Source organism: Cervus elaphus, chromosome 14 (assembly GCF_910594005.1).
Source record: "Cervus elaphus chromosome 14, mCerEla1.1, whole genome shotgun sequence".
In the NCBI taxonomy this organism is placed as follows: domain Eukaryota; kingdom Metazoa; phylum Chordata; class Mammalia; order Artiodactyla; family Cervidae; genus Cervus; species Cervus elaphus.
In genome coordinates this window covers 68,192,339-68,205,737 of record NC_057828.1, presented here as the reverse complement: position 1 = coordinate 68,205,737, position 13,399 = coordinate 68,192,339, and the positions used below count along the sequence as shown (strand labels likewise).

At 37.1% G+C, this 13,399-nt stretch overlaps 1 protein-coding gene across 4 annotated transcripts in view; it reads right to left on the bottom strand.

Annotated features, from left to right (window-relative positions):
* HMCN1 (hemicentin 1) overlaps positions 1 to 13,399 on the bottom strand; it is a 516,590-nt gene that overhangs the window by 302,083 nt on the left and 201,108 nt on the right. For all 4 annotated transcript variants that reach the window (XM_043924342.1, XM_043924345.1, XM_043924344.1 and 1 more), the window contains exons 7-9: positions 4,881 to 5,001; positions 3,533 to 3,796; positions 1,376 to 1,520 (exon numbers count right to left, since the gene is read on the bottom strand). In XM_043924342.1, coding sequence (XP_043780277.1) covers positions 1,376 to 1,520; positions 3,533 to 3,796; positions 4,881 to 5,001 — 530 coding nt within the window. The remainder of the gene's footprint in view (positions 1 to 1,375; positions 1,521 to 3,532; positions 3,797 to 4,880; positions 5,002 to 13,399) is intronic.

Below are 13,399 nucleotides of genomic sequence, written 5' to 3'. Positions count from 1 at the left end.
GGTCAGCTAATGTTGCTGGTTATTAACTATGCAGCTAAGGAAATCATCAAGACATATGTTAAGAAAGTAGCAGGAAATAATAAGTCCAATCTTTACCTAATGGAAAATTGTTTCAAGTTATGATAAACATTCTTGCCACAGCTTTTGCTTTAAATGACCCCATGAGGATATTGTATGAACTTTGTCAAAAATTAACATATTACAGAAGCTAATTTATGTGAATGTTGAGTTATCAGTCTGAAAGTTTTATAAAATAATACTTAGAGTTATTCTCCTTAAATGTAGTTTGTTTGACAGTTAGGAAAAGAAAAAAAGTTTTTCAGAAATCATCCTCTAGTTTTTCAAGGCCTACTTAACGTTTATCATTAGATGACTTAAATTTGTCTAGAAAATTCACCAGTCTTCTCAAGGAAAGTTGGTGTCCTCTAGCCGACTTCCATTGATTTTTGGCTGCAGTGTGTGTGTGTGTGCGTGTGCTAAGTTGCTTAAGTCGTGTCTGACTCTGTGACCCTGTAGGCTACTCTGTCTATGGGATTCTCCAGGCAAAAATACTGGAGTGGGTTGCCATGTGCCCTCCTCAAAGGGATCTTACCCACCAAAAGATGGAACCCCAGTCTCTTATGTCTCCTAACAGCATCCCAGCACACATTTCACCCTTCTCTTCCTGGATGCCTGGGCTCCAGCTACACTGGCTTCTTCCTGTCTTTTTTTCCCACATGCCTGGGGGCCTCTGGTTTAGCACACTTGCACTGATTATTCCTGGTATGTGAACACTCTTCCCTGGATATCTGCATGACCATCTCGTTCACTGTGTTCAGGTCCTTATTCAAATGTCTCTACTATGAATTTTAAAATTGCAACTTGGCCAAAATCACATGCAGTCCATCAATCAGTAATTATGTGCCTGAAATAACCTGCTCTACTTTTTACTGTAACACATCAGATTCACTTATCATAACACTTTAAATCAGATTCAGAGACATATTTACCCTCAAGCCACTGAAGTTTAAACTTCAGGATCTTTCATTTGCAAGGGCTCTTGTACCTAACTTTGTAGTTATAATTTTGTATGCTTTGTCTTATCAAGGGACCCTCAAATTATAAAATTCAGATTCTATAAAACCTGGAATCAACTCTTAAATGTATTCTAGCATTTATTATATTACCATAGAATACTTATTATCTATTACTGTCTTCCTTCTTTACAATATAAGCTCCACAAAGGTACAGAATCATGTCTGTTTTGTTCAGTGCTATACTCCAAGATTATGAAGCAAATAAGAATGTATAATGAATATGTACATTAACATAAGTATCTATCTGTATTTTGGATGTTTCATGCTATAAAATGTTACTAATAGAAGCATTTACACACTTTAAATACTGGTCGACTCCAAGTGTAGCTCCATTTCTGACAAAACTCAAGGTAAAAGGCAAAAGACTGTCAATAGTGCAGGTAATCTGGCCCGGCTGCAGGTAGTACCCTGGGGTTTTCTCAGGCATTGTAACTTTTGGAGCATCTGGGAAAAAAAGAACATGGGCAAGAAGGTCACAATGATATTTGGTACTTCCTATTAATCCATTCAAAAGCTTCATGCTTAAACTATTCCAGTAAATTCTCTGCATTCCAATTAATCTAAATCACTAAAAATCACTTTAATTATCTTTCTTTGTTCCAAGTTTATTAATTTCTGGATTATCTCCAGAAAGGACTCATTGAATCTATGACTGCACTGATTTTAAGGCATAATTTTTTTTTGTACCAACAAGACAGAAAACAAAATTACCAAATAAGTTATCAAGCATCATCAATTGGAGAAGAGAGTTTAATTCTGAAAATGTAAAGGTATGTAAGAACCCACAGAGCTTAGAATTGAATTCATAGTGTAACTATTTCCAGAAAAAGAATGAAAAAATTGATTTCCTAAGAATCCAGTAGTTTTTTTAAGCATTCAATTCAGGGGCTAAAGCAACTAACTCTGAATATTGTCTATGAGGAAATACTGAGGCTGGTTCTACTATGATCTTTTTTCAGCATTAAACAATAGAGTTGTTCCTGAATTTCCCAAATGATAACCTTCTATATAAATGATAAATTGTTACTGCTCCATCCAGTAGGACAATATTAGAATCAATCTTTCTATATCTGTTGGATACAGATGGTTGGATGGCATCACTGACTTGATGGACATGAGTTTGAGCAAGCTCCAGGAGCTGCTGATAGACAGGGAAGCCTGGCGTGCTGCAGTCCATGGGGTTGCAAAGAGTCGGACACAACTGACCGGCTGCATTGACTGATATCTGTGTCAGACCATGGTTCAAGCTACACACAGTTTTAAAGTTTTTGTCATAAAGTTTTTGTCAAATTCAGTCATCAGCATTTGGAAATAAATCAAATATATAAATAACTAGCCTACTAACTAACCAACCAACTAACCAAATAAAGGCAAAATCATCATGTTATTTACAATGAAGTATTGATTATTATATAGAAGGTTTCTGATAATCATATATAAACTTTAGCCAAATTAGACAGCTTAATCAAACATTAAACACAAGTACCAGGCTTTTTATGGGGAGTAAGAGCATCACTTCATAGCAAACAGATAGGGAAACAATGGAAACAGTGAGAGACTTTATTTTCTTGGGCTCCAAAATCACTGCAGATGGTGACTGCAGCCATGAAATTAAAAGACGCTTGCTCCCTGGAAGAAAAGCTATGACCAACCTAGACAGCATACTAAAAAGCAAAGACATTACTTTGCTAACAAAGGTCCGTGTAGTCAAAGCTATGGTTTTTCCAGTAGTCATGTATGGATGTGAGAGCTGAACTATAAAGAAAGCTGAGTGCCGAAGAATTGATGCCTCTCAACTATGGTGTCGGAGAAGACTCTTGAGAGTCCCTTGGACTTCAAGGAGATCAAACTGGTCAATCCTAAAGGAAATCAGTCCTGAATATTCACTGGAAGGACTGATGCTGAAGCTGAAGCTCCAATACTTTGGTCACCTGATGCGAAGAACTGACTCATTTGAAAAAACCCTGATGCTGGGAAAGATTGAAGGCTGGAGAAAAGGGTATGACAGAGAATGAAGTGGTTGGATGGCATCACCAACTCGATGGACATGAGTTTGAGTAAACTGCGGGAGTTGGTGATGGAAAGGGAAGCCTGGTGTGCTGCAGCTCATGGGGTCCCAAAGAGTCGGACATGACTGATCGACTGAACTGAAGAGCATCAGAATTTCCCAGTTCAAGTTCTTACACTGATTGAAGTAAGATTCTCAGATCTACAGATTTAGAATCTACTAAGATTCTCAGATCTACAAATTGGTGCGATTTAAAACATGAAATTTTGAATGTCTATTTTATGGTTAAGAAAAGTTGTGTTACCTATGTGTAAATGCTTTTCCACATAGTGACTCAGTAATAATGTGAGGATATCATTTTTTACTTTAGAGTCCATTTTATACCTATAGGACCACACAAACCCCTTAAACTATCAATACTCCAGTGATGAATAAAGTGACATCTTACCTGGGACAATACTAGAGAAGGAAACACTTGACACTCTCTGGAAGAGAAAATCATCCTTATCATAGCCTGTTACTTTGAGAAAGAAAGCTTCATTTGGTGGTATAAAATCAGAAATATTCCATAGGCCATAAGGTTTTCTCTCAGGATAATATTTAACAGGAATAGTCTTAAGAGAACTGCCTGAGATACTCAGAAGTTCAAGACGATCTACTCTAGCTGGGATGGAAATTCCAGAAGTATTCAGCAGCACATAGGTAGGTATTCCTACAAGAGAAAGAGTTTATCATTTATAAGTAACATGCACCCGAGGTTACTTATTAAGTTTTGTACTGTAACAACAGGTAACCAGGATCATATGTATGAATACTATCGGCTGTGCCAAAAACTGTGGCCCAGCTCTGGAATCTTTTCTATATAAAAGACAGTTTATTTATGACCAGAGAAATACAGGAAACCATAGATAATGATTTTTAAGTTATCTAATCATGTTTATATGTAGAAAATTAGAATTATGAATATTGCATAATATATTTGATTACATGAATATTTTTAAAGATTCACTATTTTGTAACCTTCTAATAACTGAAGCAATAAAAATAAAAGAACAATCAGAAAAAAAAATTTAAAGTCACAGTAAGACTAAGCCTTCTTTTCAGCTACAGAGCTACAAATCTTGCACGAATAAAAATAAGGTGAAAAAGTACCTTTCAAATCAATAATAACTTCATCCTGGAACACACAATGCTATGTGATATCTTCAATGTTTTAACTATACACACACACACACACACACACACACACACACACACACTATATTTTCACCTTGACAATAGGCAAGTAAGATGCTAGTAAGAAAAAGTTCCAAGATCTAGGTCAGCAGTTTGCAAAGTTTAGTGTAAGTATAGGAATCAATGAGGTGCTTGTTAAAGTGTATATTCCTGGGACCTGGAGAGGGAAATGGCAACCCACTCCAGTATTCTTGCCTGGGAAATCTTATGGATAGAGGAGACACAGTCTACCGTTCATGGAGTTGCAAAAGAGTTGGATGTGCCTTAGTGACTAAACAACAAAACTTGGACCTACTTTCTATAATTTTCATTCAGGAGATCTGAGGTAGGTCCCAGGAATCTTAATTTTTGATAAGCGCCTTAAGTGAGTTCAATATCACTAGTCTTCAGACCATACTTTGAGAAACAATGACTATGACAGAAGTGTAATAATATTTCAAATAAAGATGCCATGTTTCCCAATTTTATTGAAGAACTAAAAAATTACAAAACCACAGTCTGAGGACTACTTTGCACTTCAATATCTACTATGCCAATTGAACTAATGCACACATACAAACCTTGCACTGGTCTGCTGACTGTTTTTTTGAAGTCCAGGGTGGGCTTTCGGGAAAAACCAGCTCGAAAATCAATAGTACTGAGGCCAGTGATGCGAACAGAGTGTCTTCCAGTGCTAGACGTCTGAAAAATGTTTAATGACAAATTCCATCAGCAGTTAATCCAGGGTGCTGGTCACACTAAACACTAACCAGTATAAGAAACTGCAGAGTGTTCAGTTAGACTGAACTGTTCATTGTGGCCTTTATCTGGGTGTTTTGAACTTAATTGTGATTCTATATCTTCAATGCAAGTTTTGCAATCCAGAGGCCTAAGGTCTATACAATTGAGTATTATATTGCATGCTCAGTGGTAAAAGATATAGAGGCACAGTCATAGTGAATGGACTTGATTCACATGGTAGATGTTCAAGAAATGAATATTCATGAAATAAATGAGTGACCAAATCTTCTCCCATAAACATCATTCAGGTTCTATTATGGAAAACATTTCATGAAATAAATGAGTGACTAAATCTTCTCCCCTAAACATCATCCAGGTTCTACTATGGAAAATATTTCCTTTCTCTTTGCTCGGGGAAGATACAGTCAGGACAAGCACAAGAGTCAATTATCAACTAGCTTTTAGCTGACCAGTATCTTCAACTCAGCAGTGTCCAGTCAAGGCATTCAGTTCACGAGAAAGAAGCATGAGTGAAAAAATAAGATCCTCACTCTCTAAGAGCTTATGGCCAGTGAGGAAGTCAGATGGAGGAAGAGAAATCTTCAATACGATATAGTAAATGCAGTGATAGAATTACAGAAAAGGTAGAGAGAAAAGAAATATGTATATTAAAGGAGCACAGTCTAGGTTTAGTTCAGTTAAAACCTCCTAAAGGAGATGAACAAGATATTGAATAGCTGAGAGCTGACGTCACCTCTATGTGCATAAATAATAAATAATTTGGATTACGGCCACAGGATAAAACACTAACATTTATTGGCACTTTCTTTGTGCCCAGACTTCTTGCATACATTGGCTTATTTATTTTTCATTACAACTGTATAAGGTAGATACCATCATTAGCCCCATGGCACAGATAAACAGATTGAGGCACCAAAGCATTAAATACCTTGCCCAAGTTCACAAGGTTTCCCAACTTTCCTAACAATGCAGAAGTCAGGTTTTAACCCAAAGGTCAGACTCTGGACTCTTTTCCACTATGCTAGATTGTTTTCCAAGGGCAAGGTAAGTCAGAGTGAGCCTCTACCTAAGTATCTCTCTAATTATGATTTGAGGACCACCTATATCTACACCTACACAAAATCACCTGGGTTGTTTGTAAAAATACAGACTCCAAGCTCCAGCCAAAATTTACTGGTCAGTGGCGTCTAGGACTATGCATATAATATATGGTAATATATGGCTAGATATGGCTACAAGGCTCTGCAAACCACCCAGTTTTCCCTAAATCACTGTGACTCATGTGGCAATGAGTACAGAAAAGATGAGGAGATATGTATGTCCCTGTTGCTACCGATCATATTCCTTACTGAGCAGAACCTGCAGAAACTCAAAGGAAAGAAAAATGAAGGTAAGGGAAAGAAAAAAAATTACACCTTCTCAAAAAATGTGTTGTATTCTTAGCATAAATGATGTTCCTAATTACCATGGCTCATTTTAATAGGGCTTACAAAATACTGTATGTTTAAGTGCAGAAGTCTCAGTACACTTATTCCATTATTTCTAAAGGAAACTGTGTTATGAATTAATAGACATAAAAGGAAACTATATATCATAATCCAATTTTAAATCGAGGATCTCCTACAGGGCTATATAATACCTTGAGAAGTCTACGTTCAACTGCCTTAATAATGAGATCTTTACTGAAAATACTATTGTTTACTAGTTTCTTGTCAAGGAGAAACAAAATAGTCAATATTATGAGTCGATTTAGATTTTTTTCATTGACATCATCTATTGCTGTTAGTTGCCTTGTTGCTCAGAAAGTCCCCTATGATAAAACAGCTATTGAGCGGTTATCAAGGACAAATATGATACACACTTCGCCTAATGACTGCTATCAAGTATTAACCATCTACCAAGTGTTTTGTGCACAAACCAACTGATAATAAGCCCATTTCCAAAGTGGTGCTTAGAGGGAACTCTGCTCAATGTTTACTGGCAGCCTGAACGGGAGGGAAGTTTGGGGAGAATGGATACATGTATTATGCATGGCTGAGTGCCTCTGCTGTCCACCCAAAACCATCACGACATTGTTGATCAGCTCTATTCCAATAAAAAATAAAAAGTTTTTTTAAAAGTGACACTTAAAGAGGGCTTCCCTGGTAGCTCAGATGATAAAGCATCTGCCTACAATGTGGGAGGCCTGGGTTCGATCCCTGGGTCAGGAAGATCTCCTGGAGAAGGAAATGGCAACCCACTCCAGTACTCTTGCATGGAAAATCTCACGGACTGAGGATCCTGGTAGGCTACAGTCCATGGGGTCGCAAAGAGTCGGACACGACTGAGCAACTTCACTTCACTTCACTTCAATATCTGAGAAAAATTAGAAATTACCCAAGTGTTTGAAAATACGGTATCCTGCTGGTAAATAATTGGAGAAGGCAATGGCAACCCACTCCAGTACTCTTGCCTGGAAAATCCCATGGACGGAGGAGCCTGGAAGGCTGCAGTCCCTGGGGTTACAAAGAGTTGGACACAACTGAGCGACTTCACTTTCATTTTTCACTTTCATGCATTGGAGAAGGAAATAGCAACCCACTCCAATGTTTTTGCCTGGACAATCCCAGGGACAGCAGAGCCTGGTCTATGGGGTTGAACAGAGTCGGACACGACTGAAGCAACTTAGCAGCAGCAGTATTAAATAATACATTAAAAATAAAGCTGGGGTGATGAATAGGGAGTCCCTTACAATCTATACAAAATTATTGTAAATTAATCTTGATCCAAATAACATATCAACAAAGTGGGTGGGGATAAGGACGTAGGCAAACTCTGAGCAAAGCTAAAAATATGACACATAATTAAAGAAGATTGTAATTTCTTATTTATATATTATACTGTAAACAGTAGAAATCCCTGCATAGGATTTGAAAGGGTTTGTAAGTAAAAGGTATTTCCAACTGAGTTAGTTTTTATGCACAATGACATCCAACTCTGGGTTAATTAGGGTAATGGGAGCAAAAGATATCACAAATAAACCACAATTATCATTTAAAAATATAATACCAGGAAATATTTTAAACTAAGTTAGTTAAAAATGACCTCTGATACTCACTTATTATTCTTGAATCATTCTCTTAAAAGAATTACAATAATACTTTTGACAATATTTTAGGAACAGAAAATATCACATTCAATATCTTCATGAGAAAGTGCTAACAATTTATTATTTTAATCTGTTGTCTTAAAGTAAGCCATTATTTTAGACTGTTTCTTAGCTGACCTCCCTCTTCCAAGTATTATTGTCATAGAAACAAAAAGATTTTAGGAATAATAATGGTAAAATGTATCAGTAACTGGAAAAAGGAAAAAGGTCCAACATACACAAAATGCATTCCGTACAGGAGGCTAAATCTTTTATGTAAATTACCATCTTTAATCCCCACAAAAGCCCATCTGAGATGATAGTATTATTACCTTCATTTCACAGATCAGAAAGGTAGAGTCACTTGCTCAAAGTCACAGATAAACAGTGGGTAGCAGAGCTGGGATGTGAATTCAGTGAGGATCCAGAAACTGACCTCCACAGGTACACCACGTGCTTCTCATGATCATTTCAATGAACTGAATTATGCTGGTTTGGGGGTAAAGGCTGAAATATACCCAACTGCTCTACATAACAGAAGAGTAATATGGAATTTCACTTCCCTGGTGGCTCAGCCAGTAAAGAATCCACCTGTAATGCAGGAGACCTGGGTTTGATCCCCTGGGTTGGGAAGATCCCCTGGAGTAGCAACCCACTCCAGTATTCAGGCCTGGGAAATTCCACGGACAGAAGAACCTAGTGCCCCTGGGGTTGCAAAGAGTTAGACACAGCTGAGTGAATATCTATATGGAATTCCTGAGACTATTCACAGGAGAGAAGTAAAACAAAATAGAGAAAAGAAGAATGGAGGGCAAGGAGAGAGCAAAAGGACACAAGTTACTTCAAGATAAACCCCAAATCTATAGTCAAACTTACTAAATTCACAAGGCGGTCTTGTTACTGGATTTCCCTGACATTTTTAAAGGACTGAGGTTTACCCAACATGGAGGCACAAAAGATTAGAATCGACACACAAATAATCGGAGGCAAGGAGACCAAAAAACAAAGTTAACCTTTAGGAAACCCCAGAAGCATTGGGGAAAGGCTTTGGGTTCTAATGTGTTATGGACAGAGCGGGGTTGGAGGAGAATTAAAAGATAAAAAAGCCCTGGAGGGGCAAGGAAAATTTAGCTAATTTAGCTAATCTATGACTAAGTTAAATAGAGGGGAAGTCCAGCTGTATATTTCTTACTCCTTTCTTCCCTTCTGAATTATTTTGGCTATCTTAGTAGCATTTTTCTACATACATAATTAAATTAGTATGACAAAAACCACTGCTTTGCTGTTTTTCTATTTGATCTTTATATCATGTAGATTCAAACTATGTGCTGTAATAAAGTGAGAATTTAGCTCCAAAAAGCATCTCTCCACCACAGAGTATCTAGAAGTATCAGTTCCGCACAGAGGCAGCCTCACCTCATGGCTCTTGTAGTTAGCAACAGGGAAATTAAGGAGCCTCACAGTGGTTCCAAGCATATCAGGAAATTTTCTAGACAGAAACTGAACTGGGTTTGTATTGGCCTGAAATTCTAAGAGTTGCATTTTAAACAGTCTACTTATTCATGTTATTTATAAAGGTTTATAATGTGTTATATTACTGCCCTGAGTTAGAATGTCAAGCTGGTCGAGTTGCAGAAGGGTCTGAGTCAGGAATTCAGAGGCTGCTGTAGTGTTAAGCTGAGCTGAGGCAAAAATGATGTTAGACCAGACACCTCCTGGCATTCTCTAGTTACAAATGGCAGCCACACACAAGGGTGAGAAGCAGCAGCAGCAGAGTGGACCAGAGTGCAGGCTTCTGAACTGAGAGTCTGAGAAAGGAAGGAGCAGGGCAGGCTGAACGACCGTGAGCAAGCACCATGGAGAGCTCCAGGGAAAATCAGTTGCTCTTCCAATATCTTCCTGGTCAACTATACTGCGGATGAAACCATTTTTAAAGCTAAACATCTATTAAATATTGAAGGTCTTCTCTACATAGAAAGTCCCTGAAGGCAAGAATTATGTCAAATATATCACCTATAAAATATTATCCAGTAGGTACTTAATACATGTACATTTAATAAATGAAATTGATTTATTAATATCATTAATAATAAGGCCAACTAACACTTAACATTTTCCAGTTACATTTTCCAGTTTCCCTTACATTTCCCTAGGACCAACTGATGCCAGAGTCATCAAGAATTCATTGAATTTTTCTAGATACATTATGCTAAGTATGTTCACATGATAGCTCATAAAATCCTGTTCCATCCAAAACTGGTTTTAAGCACCATAAAGAAACTGGGGCTCAAAGAACTAATTATTTGCCTAGGTTTAGACAGCAAGTTAAATGGCAATTACTCCAATTTCAATACTCTAAGTCGATGCCTAACATTTTTGGATGACATAATCTCTGGGTTGATTTGGACCCTATGGCATAGAAAACAATAACATCCCCATCTATTCATTTGCCATTCTAAATTTCTAAATGTACTCTCAGGAGGAGTCAGGTTAGTAGAGTGTTGGTAAACTTCTCTCTGAAAAAAAAAAAAAAAAAAAAGCCCTAATTTGGGACATTTGCCAAATTCTTTGATGTAAATACTACCAAGTGGCTGATTTCAAGCTCCCAACAGGATGTCACTGAGTTGGAAGGAGAAAGTATATAACTGACTTTCCATGAGCCATTTATGAACCAGCTCCAGAAAACCATGAGGCCATGATAACAGTTCTGGCCAATGGGTTACAAAGGAAGTGAAGTGTGTCTGTCACTCACAAAAATGTCTATCTCATCCTAAAAGTGACACAATCCCTTCCTTTTTCTATGCACATTCTCCAGTCTTTTCCTCCACTAAAAAGAGGCCACATGTTGGGAAAGATTAAAGGCAAAAGGAGAAGACGGCAACAGAGGATGAGATGGTTGGATGGAACCAATTCAATAGACATGAACTTGGGCAAACTTCGGGAGATGGTGAGGGACACAGAGGCCTGGCATGCTGCAGTCCCTGGGGTTGCAAAGAGTCAGACACAACTTGGCAATTGAACAGCAACAATGTTCTAAATATGGCCATGTCTCCATCGGCTTGGGCTCCTGAGTATATGAAGTAGAGCATCCTGTCAACCCTCACAGAACATGTGACACTAGTGAGGAATGAACTTGTATTAAGCCAGGGAGAACACATCCTGGTCCTAAATGTGAAGCCTGTCATGTTATAAATGAATTAAAATACGATTGCTAGAGTTGGCTTTAATTTCTCTCTCCTAAGGAGTTTCAATGTTTTATGAAACAATAAATAAGCCAAAGTAAATAAAGTAAAGCCTTTATGTCTATCTAGAATTGATAGAAAATATAGATACCGTTTACTATTTATACACAGTCTGGAGAAGAACTAATTTAATTTTACCACTCATGTGTCAGGAACTGTTTAAACATTGACCAACATCTAATTTAATCATGACAATATTAAGTAGGTATTATTTTCCCCTATTTTTCTCAGACATGGGTAGGTTTAGGTAATGTCTTCAAGGTCAAAAATATATTAAGTAGTATATCTTAAATTAAAATAGATGTCCATCTATTTTCAAATTATTTGCTCTTATATAACATACCATCCTTTACAAAGTAAAGAATACTATTAATCAAATATTTATTGAGATGCTAACATGGGCTAGGAGTTGTGCTAGTCAAAAACATATAATGAAGGCAGCTAGATTTAAATACTATCATTTTACTAGTCATTGTTTGTTTTAAAAAATGTGATACAAGGAAAGAAATGTAAATCCTGTATATATTTACACATACATACACACACATACCCATTTAAATATAAATAAAAGTGTACATATAATTTTTAAAGGAAATATTCCATTTGATTGACAATCTGATCTTGGCAGACAAATATAACTGGGGAATAGTCCAGGAAGAAAATCTACTATAGAGCATTCCATTGGCCCTAAACACTGAATTAATGCCATAGCTAATCCATTTAAATAATACGCCTGGTGTTGTCTGACTGCTTATTCAAAAGAGGTACCAGGTGGGAATAACTGGAGGCCAGCGTAATATGCTACTTGTGTGGTCCTTTGTTAGACTTGAGGTTTACTATAATTCCTTAACAAGTTTATGCCATTTGAGCATTTCTAAAACTACCCTTATCCTGTAGAAAATGCATTAGTAGGTTCTGGCAACCAAAGTAACTATCTACAACCAGAAATATTTCTGCTAGTCTCAGAATCTCAATATAATCATGTGGCTGGGTACACTCCCTTCTCTACTTGGGAGATGATCTAAGAACAGTTTATCCAAATTTACTTAATGGAAACACCTCAGGGGATGAGCTACATCCCATGATCACACTGATAATCCTAGACTAATAGCAACAGTGTCTACCCACTAAGCATAAAGGGTACTGACAATTATTTAATGTCTTTGCAACAAAGTTTCTCTTAAAGAGCAGAGCACACAATCTGGCCTGAGAGTTTATGTGGTTATGTTCAAATAGCCTAGGTATAATTGAGCTGTCCGAATGGAAAATTTACACTTCTTCTCAGAAATAAGACCCAGGATTTCTAGCTTCCCTACAGATACAAATTTAGGGGCCTCAAACAACTGTCTCTTTTGTTTGTAATAATAACTTGGGGTCCATTTCAGTTACTTCTTTTTGGCAAGTTTTCACCTGCATCAGAGGCAACCTAAAACATCCAGGTTACTTATATGAATTATACGGATGAGTTGACTCATTGTCTTTGTTCAATGAAAGTGTCTGAATAAATCACAAAAAAGTAATCACCAGGGTTTCATAGGGAAACCACAGAAGAAAAGCAATCGCCACGCTCATAGTCAAATCATGAGCATAATAAAGTGTTCTGTGCCAGTACATCAACTGTGATCCAAACTAAACCAAAGTTTCTGCCTGCTTCCCTGGATATCATCATAATAAATGAATTCATCTTTATTCAGGAATATTTATATAGTTCTTTCCCAGGCACTATGGCATATACTTGTGACAAAGTCTGGTCTACAGCAAAACTGGAAGCCAAAACCTGTACAGAAATAAATATGACATAATGGGGAAAAATTATGCAAAAGGGAGGTGCCAAAAAATTGCAATAGAAAGCCAGAGGGAAAAGAGTATATTCTGGATGAGAAAAGTTTTGATACAAGTGTTACCATTTGAGCTGAGCCTTATTGGGAGTTATGAATCACACATAAAATAAGAAAAGAAGAATATTCTA